Source organism: Cyprinodon variegatus, unplaced genomic scaffold, assembly GCF_000732505.1.
Source record: "Cyprinodon variegatus isolate N-32 unplaced genomic scaffold, C_variegatus-1.0 Scaffold494, whole genome shotgun sequence".
NCBI lineage: Eukaryota > Metazoa > Chordata > Actinopteri > Cyprinodontiformes > Cyprinodontidae > Cyprinodon > Cyprinodon variegatus.
This window is the reverse complement of record NW_015150947.1, coordinates 380794-403673: the sequence shown is the minus strand read 5'-3', so window position 1 is coordinate 403673 and position 22880 is coordinate 380794. Positions and strand designations below refer to the sequence as shown.

General features: G+C 41.6%; 1 protein-coding gene across 4 annotated transcripts in view; it reads left to right on the top strand.

Moving 5' to 3' along the window:
* lef1 (lymphoid enhancer binding factor 1) overlaps window positions 1-22880 on the top strand; it is a 68494-nt gene that overhangs the window by 35273 nt on the left and 10341 nt on the right. The window contains exons 4-10 of one of the 4 annotated variants that reach the window (XM_015390358.1): window positions 4693-4825; window positions 11974-12064; window positions 14319-14438; window positions 15011-15173; window positions 17478-17585; window positions 19155-19197; window positions 19709-19750. In XM_015390358.1, the coding sequence (XP_015245844.1) occupies window positions 4693-4825; window positions 11974-12064; window positions 14319-14438; window positions 15011-15173; window positions 17478-17585; window positions 19155-19197; window positions 19709-19743 (693 nt within the window). In that variant the 3' untranslated portion in view covers window positions 19744-19750. Of the gene's footprint in view, window positions 1-4692; window positions 4826-11973; window positions 12065-14318; window positions 14439-15010; window positions 15174-17477; window positions 17586-19148; window positions 19198-19708; window positions 19751-22880 lie in introns of all 4 variants that reach the window. The other 3 variants (XM_015390357.1, XM_015390356.1, XM_015390355.1) reach the window with 3 other exon arrangements.

Here is a 22880-nt window from a genome sequence, read left to right as displayed (position 1 = left end):
AGCATCTTTATCGGTTCATCCATTTGGCTGTTAGTAAGACTACAAGTTCAAGAAAAAAAAAAACTCCTCATAGGGAATCTCCTTCTGTTACCCAGTCAAAGGGGGGCATTTTATTTTCTGCAGCAAATTCAGTAACTGCCCTCATGTCTCTAATCAGGGGGACATGACTGAGAATGTCTGTAGGGAGGCAACTGTGAGGCAACAGGATCCTAGGCTCACATCTTTATCCTTTCACTCCAGGAGAGCAGCAGGTGATGGAGCTTCTCATCCAATCTCTAGCCACCCAGCGGAGATAAACTCACCTTAATCTCTTGCTTTTGAGATCTTCTTCATCCAATCATCTGTATCGCCTAACCAGAGCTCCCACTTTACTAAGAATTAAGCCGAAATCCATCTATCAGCCTCTTCCTGCATCCTAGAAGAACTTGTGAACTACTCTGCATTAGCCAGAGACCAACGCCCAACCTGGACATAGCATTTCCAGCCTTTTTACGTAACTAAAAGCCTCATAGTCAGAGGAACTTTATGATCATGCTGACCACGGCTACAGAAACCGCATTCACTGGGTTCACACTCATTCTGGAAGTTCCAGTACAAAACTCTCCATCCGTGTGCATATCCCCCAATAGTTTCTTTATTTCCTTGTGTCTCTTTTGTTATTACTGGTTTATTTATCATAAGTAGGTTTATTTTTATTATTTTGCTTGTGTATTCACCGGTGCTTGACATTAGCCTCGTGAGACCATCCTGATCTCGCGAGCTTTCAAGGTTTCAATCGCAGATCAGTCTGGCTACTTTCCGTTAAAGAAAATTTGGAGCAATTCACCAAACGAACGTCCAATCAGCGTTGGCTTTGAGGTGGGTTGAGGTGTGACGCAACGAGAAGTGCGACAGTTCAGTCTAAAGAACATGGCGGCTTCAGCCGATGAAACTAGCGTTAGCGTGGCTATCGAGCAAGTTTTATCGGAATTACAGAGTATTTCTTCACTGAAAGAAGAGCAAAACACTGCTCTGGAGGCTTTTCTCAGAGGAAAAGATGTTTTTGCTGTTCTCCCGACTGGTTTCGGCAAGAGTTTGATCTATCAATTGGGTTGTGCCTGGCTTGTGGTTGTGTTTTCATCGTTGCTCTGTTAGTACGTCATATGCTTCGTTGATCTGATTGGTTTATTTGGCCCGTCTATCACCAACATAGGCCAATCAGCTAACCAGTATTTTCGCCCCTTCCCAAAATTACTTCAACGGAAGGTTTCCAGATGGATATGCGGAGCAAATCCATCTGGCGGAGTCAGGTTAGCTTGACATGGGACCACTGCAGCGTCCGGCAAAAAATCAAAACCTTGTGGAAATTTCAGCAACGCCAGTCAGCCTCTCTAACTAACCTGAACTGATGTGACTTTACACGTTGATTTCAATGATCCGGGCAGCTCAGCTGTGCCTTATCCAGTGTGAATCTGACATGAAGTATGTCCCAGGAAGTTGCCCCATTTCAGGGGCCAAATGATGCGTTCCAGTGATTGATGCCAACACAGTTGCCTCTTTTGATTAGTTTTTTTTAAGTTTTTTTTCCCACTTCTGCATCTATCAAAGACTAACTTTGTTTTCCTTCTCTTTGCACTTTTTTTTGTGGATCATGTTTTTTTTCTGTCGTTTTAGATTATCATGAGGCACCAAAGATTTTATTAATGAATCCTCTTTTCTTCAGGAAAAGTCTGTTAGTTCCTGTCTGTGGAATCTTGCAGCCAAAAAGCCATTTATTCTATGCTATGTTAGTCACAGATCTGTAGCTTTTTTCTATGGTAGATATACCTTTAATTCTCCCTCAATGGAAGCTGTTTATTGAGAAATTGAAGAAAAACGGGATTTGGGTGCTGGAACTGGGAGAAGCTCAAGAGATGCTGCTCCAGAGTTGGCTACCTTTCAGTGCAGGGACCAACTCGTACATCCAAGCGTTTTCCCCTCTACAAGCCCCCAATTATCTCCCAGGTCCTTATCTGATTCCCACAGGAGAACAAATGGGAGTGGAGAGGCGTAAAATAATATGGGCGAGAATGCTGTAATTTAGCCCCTGGTGTAGGCATGTCCTGCTCCCTTTAGCCCCGGTTAGTCCCTCCCTTTAAGTCTAGCAGCCTCATTAGGAAGCCTGGCCCTCTTTGGAGACATGGGTGGACACTCCCTCCCTCCCAGATTATCCCGTCACCTCTCACTCTTTGTGACTGCAGGTCAAAGAAGCAGGTTTTACCTAAAGTGAATCGAAGTCGTGTTATTTTGTTTTTTTGTGGTTTTGTTTTAACTGAAATGGGTCATGCATCTGACTGAAGAGCTTGCCGTCTCTTGTGTTTGATGAAGCGATGTGAGGCTTAAAGCTGAGCTGGAAAGAGGAGCTAAATTGGCAGGAGGAATTGGAGCCTCGGCCTGATTAGGGAGCCGGCATAAGTGATGCTTCATGTGTTTAGGGGACGTTCCTGACTTGTCCTTTCCTGATTTTGGACATTCTCAAAGGGTGATGGAAAGGGGAAAAGAGGGAGGCGGTCTTAAAGTAAAGTTGGTACCAGCCTGCGATAGGATTTAAGTAGCAGACATTCCAGCCACCCAGTGTTCAACCGATTTTACAAAGATGTGTGTGTGTTGTGCTATATGGGAGCCAGTCAGTGCTTGGCACTGCAGGAATGTCAATTTAGCCCACAAGTTGAATCAAAGCAGTTCATTATATCTTCTATACAAAGAGAAACCCCTTCTGAAGGCCCAGAAGCCCTAAAAACACCAAAATACCCAGAGGTCATTAAAAACTTGACCAGATGGGCCGAGGTTTTACCACATCCTATTAACTCCATAATAGAGCCAAGAAATTACTTTTTTGCGTTAAATTCTCAGATTTTGGCCAAAAAAGAAGCGAAACCGGGATGGAGATTAGTGATGATTTTGGAGCTGGTTGGTGCGGACTTAAATGAAGAAAATAGGCCTCAAAAGGCACTCTGACGTTGCAGCTTTTCTTCTAAATATGTATTTTTAACCAGGAAAACTACGGAATAGGAAAAGGCACATGCAAGGGCCCCACTTACTGGCCAGGAGGAGTTAAAGTTGTAGCTATCACCATTATCCCTTCAGCTATCATTACTCCGAACCTTTCATCCGTTACTATATCAGCTGTATTACCCTAGCTCACATTGGCCATTTGTATTTCCATTAACAATGCTGGTTCATGTTTGATGGATGCTTTAAGGTGGATATTCTTAAAATTTCTTCATTTACAGTTGGGTTCAAAGCTGCTATCTCTGCCAAGGTAAAGGGTTTGAAATCAGGAATAGGAACTCTCACTTTAGATCATTTATTTTCTAAAAATCCCAAACAAACGATGATGCAGCAGATTCTCTGGAAACGATGCAGAGGGAGGCATTGTAATTCTGGTCCTCCAGCGCCATTAGTCCTGCACTGTTTTAGGTTTTCCTGTTTAAATAATCTTGATTTAAATGAATTGTTCCCCACCTGCTGAACTTGAAGACAGGCTGAAGAGATGGACCGGAATCACTGACAGGGGAAGGTCTGGCTTGAAGCATATTTGTAAAAACTGAGAAATGAGATTCAGAGGAATCGTGCAAACTCAGGCTTATCGGGATATCACCATGTATTCTCATTTCTCTTTTCCTCTGATAGATAAAAAGGGAAATAATTCGAAGCTCAAGGTTCTGTGATGGAGGGAATACCGCAAATTAAGATAACCATACTTTGATGCATTAAACTATGTCTCTAACCTTTGCGATGATATTATTAAAGACATTAAAGTGCATCAGTGATGGCCGTTCTGAGGAGATTGATGGAAAATTATCTGAAAGTCTAGTTTTAATGAAGCTAAAGCTGCTCTGTGTTGGGCGTCCCAGATTTATCCGTACATCCTGTGGAGGTGATATCTGGTCTCCAGCTTGGCTCAGATGCGTGAACGGTAGATTTAGTGTGGCTGAGTGTTTCCATGTGTGCTGAGGCTGGAGCTCATGAGGACAGGCGGTTAGCAGGCTGCAGCCGGGTCGATTTGGACCTTTTCTGGACCGGTTTCTCTCAGGGGTCGTCTCCCGGAGTCAGCTGGGGACGAGGGGTTTACTGCTGGGCCACAGTTGCGATCACCCCTTGGCTGAGAACCGCTGTGATTTCAGCTTTCTCTCCACAGTAAGCCCCCCCTTTCCATTTCTTCCTCCCCCATCCCCTCATTCCTCCCTCCCCCAGCCCTGACTCTGTAATGAACTCCCCTTATTCACCGGCTAATGACTGCCTTTGATCTCCCACCTCAGACCTCTGCTCCAGCTCTACCTTGCAACTCTCTGATTTCTCTCTCCCTCTCCTCTCCATCGCTTACTGGCTTCATTTCACCCCTCCTGTTATCATCCTTCCCTCTGTTTCTCCCTCAGTTGAGCTCACACTCCTCTTTGACGGTTTTCTTTTTGCGCTATAGGGTAGTGGAGGTTTCAGTCCCGCTGACCTAGGCTAAACAAAGTTCGGAGCTACCAGGCTTAGAAGCGACAAATTAAAGACTTTCTCTTCTTAAGAAAACTTTTAAGAAAGCAGAAAGCTTTTTTCTTTTTTTGCTGTAAAACCTGCTGCTGTGTTGAGGTAGCTGTGCAGTGAGACGATGAGTCATGTTGCAACTAGCATGAAGCAGATCAGTCTAATGGGTTACATGTTGTCTTGCCTTTGTCCCCACAGTCCAACAAAGTTCCCGTCGTCCAGCCGTCCCACGCAGTCCATCCACTCACACCGCTGATCACGTACAGCGACGAGCACTTCGCTCCAGGACCCCATTCGGGGCATCACCCCCAAGATGGAGGCAACAAACAAGGTAGAGAGAAAATAAATTGTTGCAACATTAGATAGGATGTAACTAGATTTCATTTTCACTTCAAATGGCCATCCATCCATCCATCCATCCATCCATCCATCCATCCATCCATCTCCATTAATCTCTATGGCCTAGCTCAGACCCTCACCATTACACACCTAATCCTAACCCACTTTACCCAAGAAGAGAACCTTTCCTAATGGGGACAGTCAACTGGTTCCCACCTGTAAGTAGCATATTCTTGTAAAATAGGCCTTACACTGTCCCCGCAATGTTAACAAATACTTTGCCCAACACAAACTCACAATCAAAGGGAATGTAGAGACACTAATTAACCTTGCAGTCATGGTTTTGGACTGTGGGAGGAAACTGGAGTACCTGTAGAGAACCCCCACATTTGCTGGGAGAACATGTTAACTCCAAGAAGAAGGAAACAAACTACTCCACCATGCAGCCTCTGCTATTGGCCAAATTACCTTCAGTCTGGTGAAAGGCAGACCAGAATTGAAAAATACTCTGTAAAGCTCTCAGTTGTACTGGTTCAAATGGCTCCAAACGATGAGCCAGAGTCGCCAGTGGTTTGTCCAACCAGCCATATGGAGCATGGAGGAGAGGCTCCCACAGCTGGAGGCCAAGGTAGAGATGAACTGGTTAAATGACCTATTTTTAGCGTTTTTGTTTGTGTCTAATATATCAGTGGTAATGTTGAATTGTGTTAATAGTAAAAAAAATAAAAGCTTAAGCTTGATATAATGAAACTTTAATGGGGGCGGTATTAAAGTACCACCCCTCCACATGTTGCCATCTGAAGGAAGGCTGCTATAGTTTTCCTTCTCCAGTTTTAAAATGTTCTTGATTGTGAAAAACACAGACATTTGTTGTGTTAAAACTAAAGGAACTTCTTTTCTAAAGGATATCAAAGTAATGCTGTTTGAAATGTGGGTATGAAAGCTTCCAGTCCATGTAGCGTCTGACTGCGGTCTATCGCAGCAGACAGCCCGCCTAATGAAATAAGTTAGGACCTTAATTTGCTGGATCGACACTATACAGATCGGAAAGGTAAATCCAAGTTATTTCTTCTGCAACAAACATGATTTCTACCTTATTTAGTTGCTTATTTTGTGTATGTGTTTTTTTTTTAGGTTAGTTTCAATTTAAAGTAGAGCAATTGTATAAAATTTTAAACATATATATTTTTTCTTTCATGTAAAAAGTCTGAGCTCGTCACAGCCCTTGAGTAATTACAGTCTGTTTACTTCAACTTTTGAAAGGCTGCACACTGAGTTGGAATAAAATGGGGATCAGTGTAAAAAGTGAAGCATGCATGAATTTAAAGGGTTCCCAGAAACACAGCAAAGTGCTCTAATTGCTCCGATCCCGAAACAAAAACCTCATCAACATCAGCTGATGTTAAATATATCATTGGAAACTGCAACTAAAACCTTCAGAACAATGTTACAAATATTCCAGTGTAATTGCCCAGGATATTGGGCACAGTTGATCTATTTCTTATAGATCTGATGGGTCAGATCAGGACAATTGGAAAGGATCTGATTCGCCCACATGTTGGTTTAAAAAAAAAAAAGCAGATCTGATTGCAAACCTTCTGCTTCAGGATAAATGTAGCAGAATGCATCAGACTTCAATGACTGCTGCAGCCTATTTATAGAAAGGATTGCATTGATTAGATGTTTATCAGGCTGTTGTACTCCAGGTACGCCATGCTGGAACTCTGCACAGCAGCCCTACTTTTTCGCACCAACCTCCTGGTTTTTAACATCTCGGCCTCCATTGTCTAAATGAGAGGAAAGATCAGGATGATAGAAAGGAAAGTAGAATAAAATAGAAATGAAATAAGACCAAAAATGAGTTACTAAGCAATTAAGTAATTAAAAAATGTAAAGGAAGTTCAGAAAATCAGTTCCTCATGCCTTAAAATAAACACACCGTTATCAAAGCAAGAGACTTCAAGGATTCAAATAAAGCTTTCGCTAAAAATAGAGACTGATCGTTGACCTGAGTTTTATTTAACTCATGCAACACTCAAATAATAGTTTTTTTCTCCTATCTCCAGCTGTCAGCGCTGTCAGCGATGAGTAGAGACACAAACCCAAACGCGTCACAGTAAAGTCCTCCTTCTGTCTGAGGCGGTTTGAAGCCGCCCTGTCGGGTGGCGTTGCGAGCTTCGTTGCCCTCTCCCTCTGTGCTGCTGGGCTCCGGGGAATAAGATCAAGCTGCAGCTCTGACAGCTGCCGAGGAGCTCCTCCGCTGTTTGGACGAGCCCCCTCGGCCCTGCGCAGCTGGAGACTTTGGCAGCTCCTCACTGAATCCCAGGGAACAGGGGAGAAAAAAAAGAAAAAGCGGAGCTTCGTCCTGCACCCTTTCACTTCTTCTCTCCGCTTTCTTCTCTGGCGATGTAGGCGATGATGAAGACGATAAGGACGGGAGCTTCTGAGGGACCGGCTATAAATAACGACGCGGAGCGGAGATGTTAAGAAGCTGTGCTCCACATACGTCGTGCGTCTGCCAGCATTGTGCTGTGATGTCGAAGCATGAAAGAACAAACAGGAAACAAACAGAGAAAAAAAAACGCACCATATTTTACTTTTCACATCAGTTTCTGACAATAAAGAGAGAAAAAAAAATCCCCCAGAGGCCTTTTTTTCTCTGCATTTGATCTGTCTTCTTACCACCCAACACACTGCAAAAAAATTAATCTAAATAAGTCATTTTTTCTTAAAATAAGTGTATTTTGTCTTGAATTGAGGAGGTAAGTGAGACACATTGCCAATGGAAGGACAATTTACATTTAAAATAAGAAAAAACTATAGAATTATCTTATTTTAAGTGCATATTATCTTATTATCTTATTTTAAGAGTAAAAATACTAATTCCTTTGGCAAATCATCTTATTTAACTACTCATATTAAGGGTAAATACACTTAATTAAAGATTTTTTTTGTAGTTGTTTCTAGATCGTTTTTGCAGCGTAGAAATCCATGTCCAAGCAATCCTGCAGAATTAGCTGCAAATGATTTCCCCAGGCGTATTCATGTATGCATCAGGAGCTAAGCTCAGGACGCTTAAAACCAAATCTCCCATTTTTTTTTTATCTGTCCCTCTTGCTCTTTTTCTCCCTCTCGTATCGACCAATAGCTGCTCTGCTTCGTTCAGATGGCTCAGACTTTGATCTGCTCGTTAATTATGAAAAACAATCATGGATTTTCTCATTAGGAGCTCTAATATGCACGGGGCTGCTGCGTGGGATGGAAGGTCGAGCAGAGGGAGGGGGTGGAGGAGACGCTCCGCTGGTTTTACATGTTGAATGAAAAAAGAAACATGGGAACCATGAATTAGACCGTTTTACGCATCCGCAGTTTTGTCGCTTGTTTTCGGTGGGAACAAGGCTGCAGATCTTTGCTGGATTTCTATTGGAACGTGTGGAAAATGAGGCTTTCTACAGGCGAGGAGGACAAGGTTAACACATCAGGGCTCTGTATTCCTCCCCTGCTGCTTCACCCTTCACCTCCTTCCCTTCCCCGAAGGAGCGTGAGGCAGTGGATTAGCGAGCAGGGAGCAGAGCCATCTATGCCATGAATCCAGCGCTGCAGCTTTGGCTCTGCAGATAGAAGCCTCCCACTCGGCCTGCCTCTCAGAGGAGCATGGAGGCCTCCACAGACCTCAGCTGGGAAATGATAGAGAGGAGAAAATTAGCTTTCATCTAGTTTAGAAGGCGGTCTCAGTCTTAAGGCATTTGACCCTTTTCTGTTTACATGCAGAAGTCTGATTTACTTTTTTTTTTTTTACAGGGAAGATTTGCCCTGGTTTTATGGAACAGTTTAATTTATTCTTTTTCCCAAGTAACTACCTACATGAAAAATGTATGCAATGCAAAGCAGAGCATGATTGGGACATGGAGGTCCAAACCGTACCAACTTTATTTATAAAGTCCTTTTAAAAACAAGCACTAAACACAACAAACATTGATTTAAACCGACTAAAACGTATATAATTAAAGCATAAAAACAAAAGCTTCAATGGTCATAAACCAGTTTTATTAAACAAGGTCAAAATAAGTCTAAAAGGATAAGATAACCATTGTAAAATGTATGCTAGGTGTCTGAATTTGTAAGTTTAGATCAATAAACATAGCCTGGGTGCCATTCCGAACTTGGTCCCGCCCACAACGCTTTGAGGTCGGGAAGTTCTGTCTGGCATTGCTCAATAGTGGCGCGAGTATGCTCGCCCAATATATGGTCGGGCCAATCAAATTGTCAGGGCGGGCTTTATACGATGATGGACAGATGATCAACAGTAACGTAATCAACCACGTGACCAATGTGCGCTTGGGTGACAATAATGGCTGCCGCTGGAGAGTTTAGGTGAGTAGATTCTGCTATTAGGTCTGTTCTAGAAGATATCGACCACAAATTAATTTTAAAAGGAACAGAGAAACGTGATCAAGGCTCATCTTCTTATTCTAGGCGTAAAACTGCACGCTTTGATTTTTGTTGACAACAACTATGTGTCGCTTAACATACGTCACGCACTCCGTTGCTCTTATTGGTTGTAGGTCTATCCAATTGAGTGCAGAGGCATTTTTTTTCCTGGTTCGTGCGAAACACGCCCAATAATCACAGCTCTATATGGAGCAGTATCAGACTCATATTCTGACTAGAATTGAGTCGGACTACGTCAGGCTACAATAAACATGAATCGGTTTAAGATGAGTAGTTTTTTTCCTTATCAGCTCATACATACAAGGAACAAAGATCAAACTTTGCAGTAGGAGAAGCATGACAGAAAAATGTACCAAGATGAATCAACATCCCAGGATTAAGCTGTTGCACTCCTTACCACTTGGTGGCGCCAATGCACCTGAAGGATGTTGTTGGCTGAAACTACCCGATCCGCACCGGAAGCACGATCCGCACCATCGGCTCATTTGCGCATGTGCAAGCAGATATTCATCCAGGTCTCCATAAATAATGTAATTATGGTACTAAATGTACTTATTTTTATCCTTAAATCACCTAAGAATGCTAATAGACATTTTTAAAACCTTTACAACATACTTTTCTGAGACAACTTGATGTCCTTTACATTTTCTTCGTTGAACTGCTTCTCTGATGTCATCATCAGACATCCTCAGAGCAGTCCTTTTTGTTTTTAAAGTTATTTCCTTCTTTAGATTATGCAATATATACCATAATGTTACTACGATCCGAAAACATAAAACTCAAAAAGACTAGATTTATGTTTAAATCCAAGCCGAAAAAGTTAGGTCCCGGAAGTAGCATAGAATCGCATTTCCAGTACAGATGAGTGATAGAACAGAAAGGATTTTAATGCATTTATCTCAGTGAATGCATTTGTAATTTTGAAAACATTATAGTTTATTATGTTAACTATTTTTGGGGAGGGAAAAAAATTTAATTTAGGTCTTTTTTTTACAAAATAAAATCCAGGGCGACCCGGATGTATATCTGGTTGCGCCAATGAGCTGATGGTGCAGATCGTGCTTCCGGGACGGATCGGTAAAGTGACATGTGCAGCATGGCGCTCCATGGGTGCTTTACTTTCTGTCTTTAAAGGTGGTTTGATGAGTAACCTTCAGGTTCATTAGCGCCATCAGCTGGTAAGGAGGGAAACAGCCTCCTCAGGGGTTGTAGATTTGTACTGGTAAATTTATGATTTGAACTTGTGTTGTAGGAAAGGTAGAACTTCTAAACTTCTATCCTCACATAAAAAAAAATTTGGTCACACATGTTTATGAGATGAAATCAAGTTTTTACACCTTTTATTGAAATTAATCGCTTTTGTTAAAAGTCAAAATATAAAAGTTGGCTTTAAGGTGAGATTTAAAAGTAGTCGATAAAGGATCCAACTTAACTGACGGAGAAAGCAATGAGAGATTTAATTACACTAAGAGATGAGAGTTTCACTCCCTAAATGTGCAAAACTAGAATTCCTGCTGCTGTAATTTCTATACGTTGTGGATCTGTCTGCATTTTAAAGCCATGTCTGATTTTTCCATCAACTTTTTTGATATTTTCACGTTTAGTGGACGGTTGTATTCAGAGCAACTCATGAAAGGGATAGGATACTAAGATTTCAAACTTGATATCAACATCCTGGAGAGGATTCAATACATGACGCGCTTTCTAATACCATGAGGATAAAAAATCAAAACAAAAAAATTAGAGACATAAATAGTGTTTTTTGTTCCATCTTGACATGAAGTGTCATCGCTCACCAGACACCCACATGTTAGTTAATAAGTATAAAACACAATATGACGATATTTTAAGGTTATCTGAGATATTATTATATTATTTTTTAAATAATTCAGAAATCTTAAATTAATAATTGGAAAAATCTACAAGAAAACATACTTTTTGGATAGCTCTACTCACCTGACTATTATGATGCGCCTTATGCAGTCTGTGCTTGAAAAAATATTTAAAAAACTGGAGGAGAAAATAAACATTTTAGCCAAAATCAAGACTTCAAATAAATGTAGAATATCTTAATGTCATATCTTAAAGCAAACAGAATAAAACTGGTCAGTTGGACCGGCAGGGGACTGAAAACCAGTAGAAAAGTGTCCACAGTCTAAAGAAAGAAACCTTAGGAAGATCTCTGTCCATTAGATCACCTTTAAAGAAAAGCCTGGCTGATCGGAAGGAGAATGTAAAGAAGTGAGGGATGAGATGTTTCAGCAGGAAGTAAAGCAGATGTTTGTCCTCCTGCAGCTCTGTTTTTACTACGTTGTCACAGAAATAAACCTCCTGACCTTGAAGCTCAGTGGGAGCTGCAGATTGAGAAGCTTAGCTGCGAGGAAACCTCCTGTCATCCAACTTAAGGAAGCAGAAACACTGGAGAGACTCCAGCTCTGCTCATATCCCTCTGTCCTGATTATTAACCTGAGGTCAGAGGTCATCATACCTGAGGCTTCAGGTTTTTAAGCCACATTCATTTGGTTTTTAAAGATAAATTAGACCTTCAGCTTGCTGGGCTGAACTGTAGCTTATAAAAAGCCTAACTCTTTAAAAATATCCTGCAGGTATTTTTGTTTTTACTCTGATTCAGAATGAAGAAGGTTTCTTCCTGTTTGATCTGTATCTAAACCTCCTCTCTGTTTGCAGGAATGCCCAGACACCATCCTGGACCAGAAATGCCCAACTTCTACTCCCTGTCTCCTGGAGGAGTGGGACAGATCACGCCTCCTCTGGGATGGTGAGTCACAGTGCATGCGGGGTGATTAATGCCGGTCCTGGACCAGCCTGGTGTGCTGACTGGGGGAAAGCCCAGTCTGCTGCAGGGAGGTCTGCATCTCGATCTGCTGTGGTTTTCGACCACACTGCTCCTCTGTGTGCGTCGAACAGATCACAGCATGTGCGCTGCTCCAGGATTCAAAGAGTTTTGAAGAACTTCTCACTTTAAAAACTCCCACTCTGCTCATTTAATCCTCCGCTTTCTTTTGCTTTCTTCTCTTCTTTTTGTGTTTTTATCTTCCCTTTTCTCTCTTATTCTGTCATTGTCCAAATTTCTTGAGGGAAGCTGGATGTAATTTGACGAAGAAAAGTTTCAAACCCGTCATCTATCCTTGTTTCTATTCTAATCTGATTACCTGCAGCTTTTTTGCTCCGTTTTTTTTAAGATAGTAACACTTCTGAAGACAAAAAACTTAAATTGTTAAAGGAATTTTAAGTCATGGTTAATATTTGTGACCTGTAACCAATCAGAAATTGTTATGGTTATAATGTCGTCTGCTTCCCTTTTTTTTTTTAAAAAACAAAACAAAACAAATAATCAATAAAAGCTGAATGAAACCACTTTAGGTTCTGATTTTCTCCTACAGGTTTTCCATTTGGACTGCCTCTGACTAAATAAATATAATAACCCAGTTCATTTGGGTTGATTAAATCAATCCAGATTTTATTTTCTTATTTTGTCAGGTAACAGAATTGCCACCATGCTGAAAAATTGACAAAACAATGAAACATCAACATTGGAATCCTCTTTAATGCAAATTTTTGTTTTATGATTTCATATTTGATGGCGATTAGTGATTAGGTAGATTAATGGTTGTTTTATGACCATGTCTTTTGTGTAAATGTATTATATTTGTATTTGCTGCCTAGAGGCTAATCAGATAGAAATGTTTAACATGACCCCTGGAAAAACAAAACATTTGAGAATTCGGCAAAAAGATGGGAAGGTAATTGGCTCATAAGGGAAAATGCATGGAGGAACCTTCCTGCAGGACTGTGCAGAGGCGTCCTGTTTGTCTCTGAAGCTTTATTCTCTGGAACTGCGTAAAGCGTAATGCATGTTGGCTAGAAATATTTCACTCCGGTGTTTTAGAAAAGCCTTTATACAGATAAAAGGAGGTGTTTCCTTGGACAAAAGGTTATGTTCTTTACCAATCTTCATTTGTTAGGGAGTAAAATAAATTTGCTTAGGAATGCTTGGAAACTGATAAGACATTTTCATTTACTACAAAATAAGACGGATGCCCTAATACATCGAATGTTTTTTTTTCTAAAATGTGAAGAAACAAACATTTTACGTTGTGTATATAAAACTAGAAAGTCCTGCATTTCATCGTTTTTTAATTTTTCAAAACATCTTTTGAATGTTGGGTGAACCAGCTGAACGTTGTACGTTTCCATCCGGCTTCTTTCTAAGTAAAGGTAATTTGAAAAACTTGAGTTTAACTGAGCATAGAGCAAGTTTCAGAGTTTTAGCATACACTAGCATACACTAGCATGCACATGCACAGCTTTTTTTGTTAGTAAACTTTAGATATTGAAGTTATCTTTAGCAGAAGCTGTAGATGGATGTGGCCCTATTTTGTTGCCGTAAACCAGCGGTTCCCAAAAGTTTCTGGCCTAGCATTCCTGTCTCACCCACGCACACGCCAAGAGAACTCCACCTCAATCACTCCTGATGAACTTACTAATGGAGCTTTTAGAGGAAGCCGCCATAAAAGGAGGAACTGTGAGGACGTGTGCAGGGAAACGGTATTTAACTTTTAAAACTTGCCTAATGCACCTTTAAACCAAATCTAAAAATAATACATTACAATTTCCCTTATTTTCTTCCACCTTTCTTGGTAAACGTAAAGTTGAGCTTCAAGCCAATATAAATATCAGAAAATCCTCCATCAGTTGAAAAGGGTCACATATTACCCTGATTCTTGGGTCCATTTAAAGAAAAAGATAAAAATGTAACTTTATTGATCTCATACTGGAGAAACTTGCTCAGAGAGCCAGAGTGGCAGTCTGTTAGAGTGGGTTTCAAACTCACAACCTCAGGATTCCAAGCTCTATATTCCAAGCCACTCTCAAAAACTCTCTCCTTTGAGCTGGATTCAAACCAGTGAGCTAAGGATACCCTGTTCTGGACCCCTCTCTACCAACTGACCTATCGAAGGTGCGAAAAAGTATACATTTTAAAGTGTTCTTCGCTTTGATTATTCCTACAGGTTCTCCCACCACATGGTGCCCGGCCCCCCCGGCCCCCACGCCACAGGGATCCCTCATCCAGCTATCGTCAACCCGCAGGTCAAACAGGAGCCGCCTCATGAAAGTGACATCATGCACATGTAAGTTCACTTCAGACGAAGACGCTTCCGCCGTCTGACTCTGCAGACCTCCAGGTGTTAGAGTGGAGAGGAAAACGATCCTCCCGATGAGAGCTGATAAGCAGCCGGGGGTCCGTCCAGCTGATAACGGCCCTGAGAGCCAACAGATATGACTGAGATTAGCTTTTCTGAGTGCAGAGAGCTGCTTTGACTTGTTCCCAGCATTCCCATTGGCACCGTGAGACAGAAGGAGTGGGAGGAGAGGGCTTCTAACTGGGAAGATTTCAGCATTTGGTTTTAAGTAGTTTCCAATGTTCTGTGGACAAAGTTTGGTTGCCATTAATGGTGAAGTAATCTCTCCGCATGACGGGCTGCGAGTGTGCATGATTAAAGAGGCAGGGGCCCATGGCGTGGCAGGGCTTCTCACGCTGCCCCACTATTGGCTCCGGGAGCAACCAGAGCTTCACGCCGCTTTCTGCCCCCCCACTCCACCCTCCCCCGAAATGTCTTCCTTGTGTTGCTTGTGTGGCTCCGCTCTTTCATTCTCTCATTTTCCAACCACTTTCTTCACCTCTGTCCCACGCCGTCTGCAGGAAATCGCAGCACGAACAGAGAAAGGAGCAGGAGCCCAAAAGGCCGCACATCAAGAAGCCGCTAAACGCCTTCATGCTCTACATGAAAGAGATGCGTGCGAACGTGGTCGCCGAGTGCACGCTGAAGGAAAGCGCCGCCATCAATCAGATCCTGGGACGAAGGGTACGTCACAGGCTCATGTTGTTTTGTTTTTGTTTCCTTTAAATAACTTCATTAGGCTTTGGATCAGAGTTCAGGAGCCTCCAAAATGCTGGTGAAAGAGTACAAAGCCTTCCATCCATGTGAAGTCTTAGCAGTGTTTTTAGCTTGTGATAATGATGGCCTCAGCCAATTAGCTCAGATACGGACCTCTGTCAAACTGTTTGATAGAATCCCCCTGGATAACAGCGCAGTTGGAAACGTGTCCCTTCTGAGCCGCATTAGAGGCCCCACCAATCCGCAGGCTTGCTTCAGTTTGTGGCAGCAGATAATTGCTCACAGACACGGTTTGCATAAAAAGTGATGCTGAATTCAAGTGATATTTGGTTATACAATCAAAGCTATTATACACGTCCAGCATGGCGGTTTCACAACAGAAAACTTTCAGCCGCATGCACGGTATTCGTTTTAATCACAAAATAAGGTTTTTTCCACTAATAAACCCAAAATAGGCACTTGTGAAATGAAACGAGTCTTTTTATCTAGGTTGACAAGTTCCGTCTTAGTAATTTAGAAAACATCCAGAGCGGCATAATCAGAGCCTGAGCTTTGGGGTAGAACAATAGATCAAACCGCATCGATTAATTGATTAACGATTTGATCACATCGATGCAAAATGAAAATAACATCCATTCACATTGTAATTATTTTTGAAAGAAACTTTGAAAGATTTTAATGTCTGAACTTGTAAGAGCTCCGAACTAGAATGGTTTGATCATTTTTTAGGTTTTTTTTGGGGGGTATCTATGTTGCATCTTTGAAGAGCAGCTTCAATCATTGTAAACCAACCAATCAGAACACAGCTTTCTAAATATTCATGAGCATTCCATAAAAGGAAGAAAACCTGTTGTATCATGCAAGGCCTTTTAATCAGGTTTACGTTAAGGCTCTTAGAATAAACAGCAAATATGCCATTTTCAGCCCAACCAATGTTACACACCCTATTCAGAGACCTTAAGAACCAGCATCAAATACCCTATAGAATACAGGGCTGGGTAAAAAAGTCGATTAAATCGATTTTGTATTGATACCTTTACATTTTTGCAAAGTCAATGTCTAGGGAATGAGATTGATTAGTTTTATAGTGACACGAGTGACGTTCACATTTAAAGGAGCAGGAAAGATGTACTCAAGATTACTTTAAGCCAGACAGCTGCATATATAGCCAATAGGTTGATGGAAGACATTAACAAATGAGGGCTGACCAGAAAACACCCTGTAGTTGTTAGAAAACGCTGCAAATATGGTTTGTGCAGCGAAGATAATGCAGCTCATGCATGTCTGCTGTGTCACGTCTGCTTGCTTGAGTCAGGGTTTTTCACTTTTAACAAACAAGTTTGCACTTTTGAGACAGTTTTGTTCACATCTCATGTTTAAACTGATTTACAAGTTTGCACCTTGTGTTTAATATGACAGGAAAAAATTAAATGCATGTTTTGAAACACAGTTGAACCCCTTTCATCATTGTAAAAACAGATCGAATTTAATTAATCAATTTAGAACTGCACGAATCAAAATCAAATCCATTCAAGGCACTATTCAGTACAAAGACAATGCAAAGTGCTTTACATGATTAAAATACAGGAAGATAAAACAGAATCAAAGCAAGTAATAAAAAATAAAAAATGAATAAAATAAAAAAAATGCAGAAACAAAAAAGAATATTAAAAACAGTTGGGTTAGCATTTGATCAAAAATTTCTCCTTGGGCAGTTGACAATTCCCTAGAACCTTGCCTTTTGTTCTACTACCATAGAACTGCAAAACCTTTCCCATTATCTACAGGCAATTTAACTCTAGATTACCGACGTCTCAGTAAAATTAAATGATTCAGGACGTTGGCAAAAATACCCAGCCCTAATAGAACCATTCTATGACCCCTTTAAGGCCCGTTGTTTGCAGTCACAATCGCAACAAAACAGCCTCTTCTATTCAAATGTTTTAAGTTTTTTTTGTTTTTTGTTAATAAATTTGCTCTCAGATGACAACTTAAACTGTTAAAGCCAGCATACGTGATAAATAGAGAAGGGATACCCCGCCCCTGCTGCAATAAAAGGCTAATTCATTCAAGGACTTTTACACGTCTTCTGTAACAGTGCCAAAAGATGCAGGATTTAGAACTGATCCTTTTCATGTGTTTTTAAACTTTTGGATTTCGCTCACCACCCTTAGAAGATTCATGGTTTCTTAGACCAAAATGGAAATGCTGAACTGCATGCCATCCATTAACCAATTTTTGTCCTTCTAATCTCTCTTTGTACTGAAACAGTGGCATGCTTTATCTCGGGAAGAGCAAGCTAAGTATTATGAGTTAGCCCGCAAGGAACGGCAGCTCCACATGCAGCTGTACCCCGGCTGGTCCGCCAGAGACAACTATGTAAGTATGAACAGAACAGACCGGCAGCGGTGCGTGTGCTTGCATTCCTGTTGTTTACATGTCTGCGTCGTGTGATTCTGGTCTTTAAAATAGTAGGCATTCACTGGCGGGAGCCTTCTTCATGCTAATAGGGCCTGCCTGCAGAGCCTTTTGTTTCTGCATAATGTGTAATTCATATCATTGTGTTATGGTGCCGTCCGCGCACAGAGGGGTGTTAGGATCAGCGCCATTATTAGTGTCGCTGTGAGGGAAAATTGCCTTGTAATGGTGATGCTAGTCTTTGATGTGCCGTATCGGAGCAGAGCTTCAGATGTAGAAGCAGCTGTTAAAGCGAGCCGAGGAGGCCGGGCTGTTTCTCCCAGAGTTCACCTCTGCTTCCCCCCAGCTGCTCATTTTGTTCCTGAACGCAGCTCTGTTAGCAAGATTTAGGACATCCAGGGTTATTTGGGATAAACTTCTATAAGAATTTTTTTTTTTCATAAGGGCAGCCAGACCTCTTCCTGATTTATAGTCTCTAGGATCTATTGAGATCTTTGTCACACCAAGTCTTTGTATTTAGCAATAATAGAGAGAAATGCTTTTTCCTGAAAAGATAATCAGGTGCTGAAAAGAAAGCAAAGTCCGGGGAATATCTTTAAAAAGTCATTCAAGGTGACGGCTTCAGGCGTGTGTGTTTGACCAGCACTGTCCTCGTGTCTGTGTGACTGTGATGTGTGGGATCTTTCTGAGAGAGAGCACCAGCTTTTATTGAAAGTGTGGCTCCGGCACTCACCTTCACTCCACCACCGAAGTGCTTTGTGGTGTTTATCTGCCTCCCCTCGGACATCCGCAGCATCCCCACCTCTTTCTGCCTCCGCTGCTCTGCTGCTGACATGCTGCTCTGAGACGGACAGGGAGAACCACATCTCCATCTCCTACCAGCCCTGGTGTTACCTTATTACTGGGAGAAAAGAAACGTAACAGCTCATCTGCTTCATCAGCCGTAGAGTGGGAACCCCACCGCGGCACAGAGAGCGTGCACCCTTCAGCTGTGCAGCGCCTCTCTCATCCTTTCTTTCATCCTCTCCTGCTCGCTCTGTCCTCCACGCTGCCTTGCCGCAGCGGCAGAAGTCAGATTAGCTCATGAATAAGTGGATTAGCAGACTTTGCAGCAGGAAACCAAAGTGCTTCTCATATTTGACTAGAACGGCTCTTCAGTGCTATCTATACCTTTAGTCCCCCTCCTTAGGGGATTTAACTGAAGCTTTAAATCCACCCATGTCCTCACTGGAGGGAGAGTGGCTTCCTTTGCAGATGATGCTCTAATTTTAGAGAATATTTGAATTGCTGTTAATCTTTAGGACTTCAGAGCTAGAGACAAAGGAGGACACCCAGATTAGGCCCCCAATTAGGTCGCTCCCTCTCAGAGTTGCAGGCTGCAGTGGACTCCGGAGGCTGGGAATTTGCTGCTCGGATGCCCAGCAGGGGATGAGTGAACATGGCAGTCAGCAGCAGGATATCCGAGTGGTCTAGTGAGCGTGAGTGCTGGAGCCACACTTTATGCGTTCCTCTGTATATTTTTAGGGGAAGAAGAAGAAGCGGAAGAGGGAGAAGATGCAGGAAACGGCCACAGGTGAGCGCACAGTCTGCAGCTGCAGCCTTTTTTTTCTTTCTTTCTCCCCTCTTGTTTGTTTGTTTTGCATGTAGGAATTTGGGATTAATAATCTGTTAGTTTTTTTGCTATAGAATTATTTCCCAGTTGATAGTAGAGCAAAAATGTGATCCGCGTCCATCGACCATCAGCATTCTGACCCCACTTGTTTTGTACGAACATCCCCTGATCCATTCATTCTTTATCCCACCGGTGCCTCCATATATTACACCTACTTTGGGATTAGTCTGTCCTTTTTCTGGGAGTACTTAGATTCTGAGCTTTGCACTATTCTTCTGCCTGCTGCACCACAGTATGTCTCTCTGCTGACCCTGTTTTTATCTGTGCTTTCTGAAGCCCCCTCTTAGCTCTGCAGCTGTAATCCACTGAGAATTACACCTTAGAGTTAAATGTCAGTATTTTCATGGTTCAAATGGACGTATAGCGTCCAGATACAAAAACAAACTGTTAAAAAAGATGCAATTTTCTGCAGGTACAGGCCAGAGAATGAAAACGGCGTACATCTGAGAATATGGTAAGAGACCACCTCTATGCCCTCCCTGTCTGGTTAATATATGCTTTCTTTTATAAATCTGTAAAAGACTAACTTAAGAGCTCTGTGTTCACAGACTAATCCTAAACAGGTCCACCATAACCTCTCCATAGTCATGTAGCTCTGTTTATTAACCCCAGAGTGTCGTGCTCCTGCATGCCTGTGTATTCTGCTCTGTTGTGTAAAAACGGATGGTAATTATAATAAAAATCATCTTTGTTTTTGGTCATTGCAACTGTGCATTGCAATGAACTTTGCCCTCTGCGTTTGACACATCCCTGAGGGAACAATGTGCAGCTTGCAGCACCGGTTCTGCTTTAGCTCATCTGACTCCAATGTGAGCTCAGTAGCAGGGCTCTGTAGAGCTTGACTGCATGCTGCTTCATCCATTTGACTGGTTTGTAAGGCAAGGGATACATCATAGATTTCCGTAATAGAACACTATAAGCATCCACATGAGGAGGTCAGATATAGATGGCGTTGGGCACTGCCATCAATGCATCTTTTTCTCTGTAAAGATGGTTTATTTGTGTAATGTTTGGCACCGCTGATGGATGCCAAATAGATAGAATAATTTAGCTAGATATAAGAATTGTGATTATTTTGAACCAATTGTGCTCTTTATTTTTCCTTTTGGACTAACCAATAGCGTGTAGATCAGGGGTAGGTAGCATCGGCCCTATAGGGCCACTGTGCTGCAGCTTTTACATGCATCCCTGCTCCAGCAAACCTGAAACAAAGGGCCAAATGACTTCCTTGGCATGTCGGTAAGTTTAGCACAGGCCTGGACATTAGAAGTTTATTTGTTTCAGGCGTGCTGAAGCAGGGCTGCATGGAAAAGCTGCAGGACAGTGGTCCTCTAGGACCGACGTTGCGTACCCCTTAGGCAGACGTTTGCTTCAGGGTTTCAGTTTTTTTTTATGACGTTTAAAGTTTGCTTGTCCAGAGTTCATTGATGCAAGACTTTAACTATAACCTTTGTATGAAAAAAGTGCTAAATTCTACTTTATGGCTCTGCATGCTCCTTGATCTTCCTTTCTCTGTGGATGCAAATCAACTCAGAACTCATTACAGCCACCTAAAGGGCTGGAGTGAAAAAGTCAGTTTTTCTCTTGTTAAATATAATGTCACCAAAATTTGCCTCCACGATCTGAAAATGTGGTTTTGTTATAAATTAAGATTATGTTACCAATGCAATTCATTGAGGCTTTATTTTGTGGATCTTAATGACTCGCTGCACCTCTATTAGATCTCAAGGCATCTTAGAGTTTGAAATGAAACATGCACTTCTTTTATTTATCATGAAGAGGATACGTTGAAGTATACGTCCGTATGAATTGTTGCCTGCTGGTGTCCTCAGCTAAAGGCAGCTCTTTTCCTCCTCACCGTCTCTCTGCTCTGCCTCCCCATCGGTGGGTCAGTATCCCGTTATTCCGCTTCCAGAAAAAGCCGGGCAGATGTGACAAATCAGCCCAACAACACAAAGGTTTTCCACTCCATCGATTCCTGACCTAAAATTAGGCCGCTCTTTTTTTTTTTTTCTCTTCTTTTGTCTTCTTTTTTTTTATACAAGCAGACGGTTTTCAAAGAGCATTCAGCGCAAGCGCGAAAAAAAAAAAAAAGGCACTTTATCTCTGATCCAATAATTAGCAGCGCCTAGCCGCAGCGGGATGGACACCCCGGCTGATTCTCAGTGACAGCCTTAAACTAATATGCATAATACCGAGGATACTGCCACAACTCCCCAAGCCCTCAATTTATGCAGATCCCAGAGAGCTGGATTGAGGTTAGCCTGCTGTAGATGCCAAAAACATCTTTAAATGAACTCGTTTGTCTGCTTCTTTTCATCCGTCCCATCTGTCCGTCTCTCTGAACATTGGAGGAGAAATGCTCTTAATAAGTTGTTACTTTAATTGATTCTTTAATTAAGCTGCATTTAGGGAAATGTGTAAGAGTTTAAAACTACCAACTACTATGTTTTTGTCTCATTAGGAGGAGACGATCAAATTTATTTCTGGCTTTTTTTTGGACTTTGGTGTGTTTAAAATGTTAAAATATGAAGGGGAGAAAAGTAAGCTCTTAAATCTAAAGAACTTTCTGAAGAAGTCTGGAAATCAACAGTTCAGAAATTAGATTTGATTCTTTATTTAGCCTGTTATATCAATGACCATTGAGAATAACTTTTAAATAAACCCATCAGCGTGTAGTTGATGAACCAATAACTGTCATAAAACTTGCACAAAAGTTATGGATGCATTAATAAGGATAATCTCCATATAATATCCAGTACCTTTTTTTTCTCTCTTGTATTTTATCGTCCATAAAACCAAAAAAAGAAAACTAAATCAGAATTGGTCTAAATGGGATTTAGTGACTCAGACCTTGAAGAAAAACGGAAAACTCTGATTTCCAATCTGTGAAAATCTCTGAACAGCTTTAATCATGTTAGGTTAAAATGTTCAAACTGTTTGTAACCTTATTATCCTAATATGAGCCATGTGGAAAGATTCACAGGGCGGCATGTGGTGCACAGGTAGTCGATCATAATTTTATTTTTGTTTGTGTTTATTACATGCATGTGCAGTTGGTTGGGAGTTTGAATCCCTGTATTTATAGTAGAGCCCCATTGCTCTCAGAATAGGCACATTCAGGGACGAAGTAATGAAAAGGACCCAATTAAGGGGAATAGATGATTACACTATGACCTGACTGCAAATGGAGCGATTACCAGAATGGTTAAGGTTTAAAATGTGCTTCTATATCTCCTTCTAATGAGAACTCCGGAAGATTAAGATGTTAGTTCGCCTCAAGTAACCCCCCTAACCCAGTACTGGCTTTGCACTGCTAATCAGCTGGCTGAAGGAAACATACTTACCTCTGCTGGAAAAACAAGCTACTGCAGACTAAAGGCTAATTACCACTAGTGATGGACCGATGTAATTTGTTGGCCCTGATACCGATACCTGGCTGTGCAGTATTGGCCGATAACATCTGTTTGAAATTGATGTGTGTATATATGAAGAACTGCATACTACTTAGATGTAAAATAATTACCATCATGGCTTTGTCAAGCTGCTGCTTTGTGAAGCAGGAAACAGACTAATACAAAATG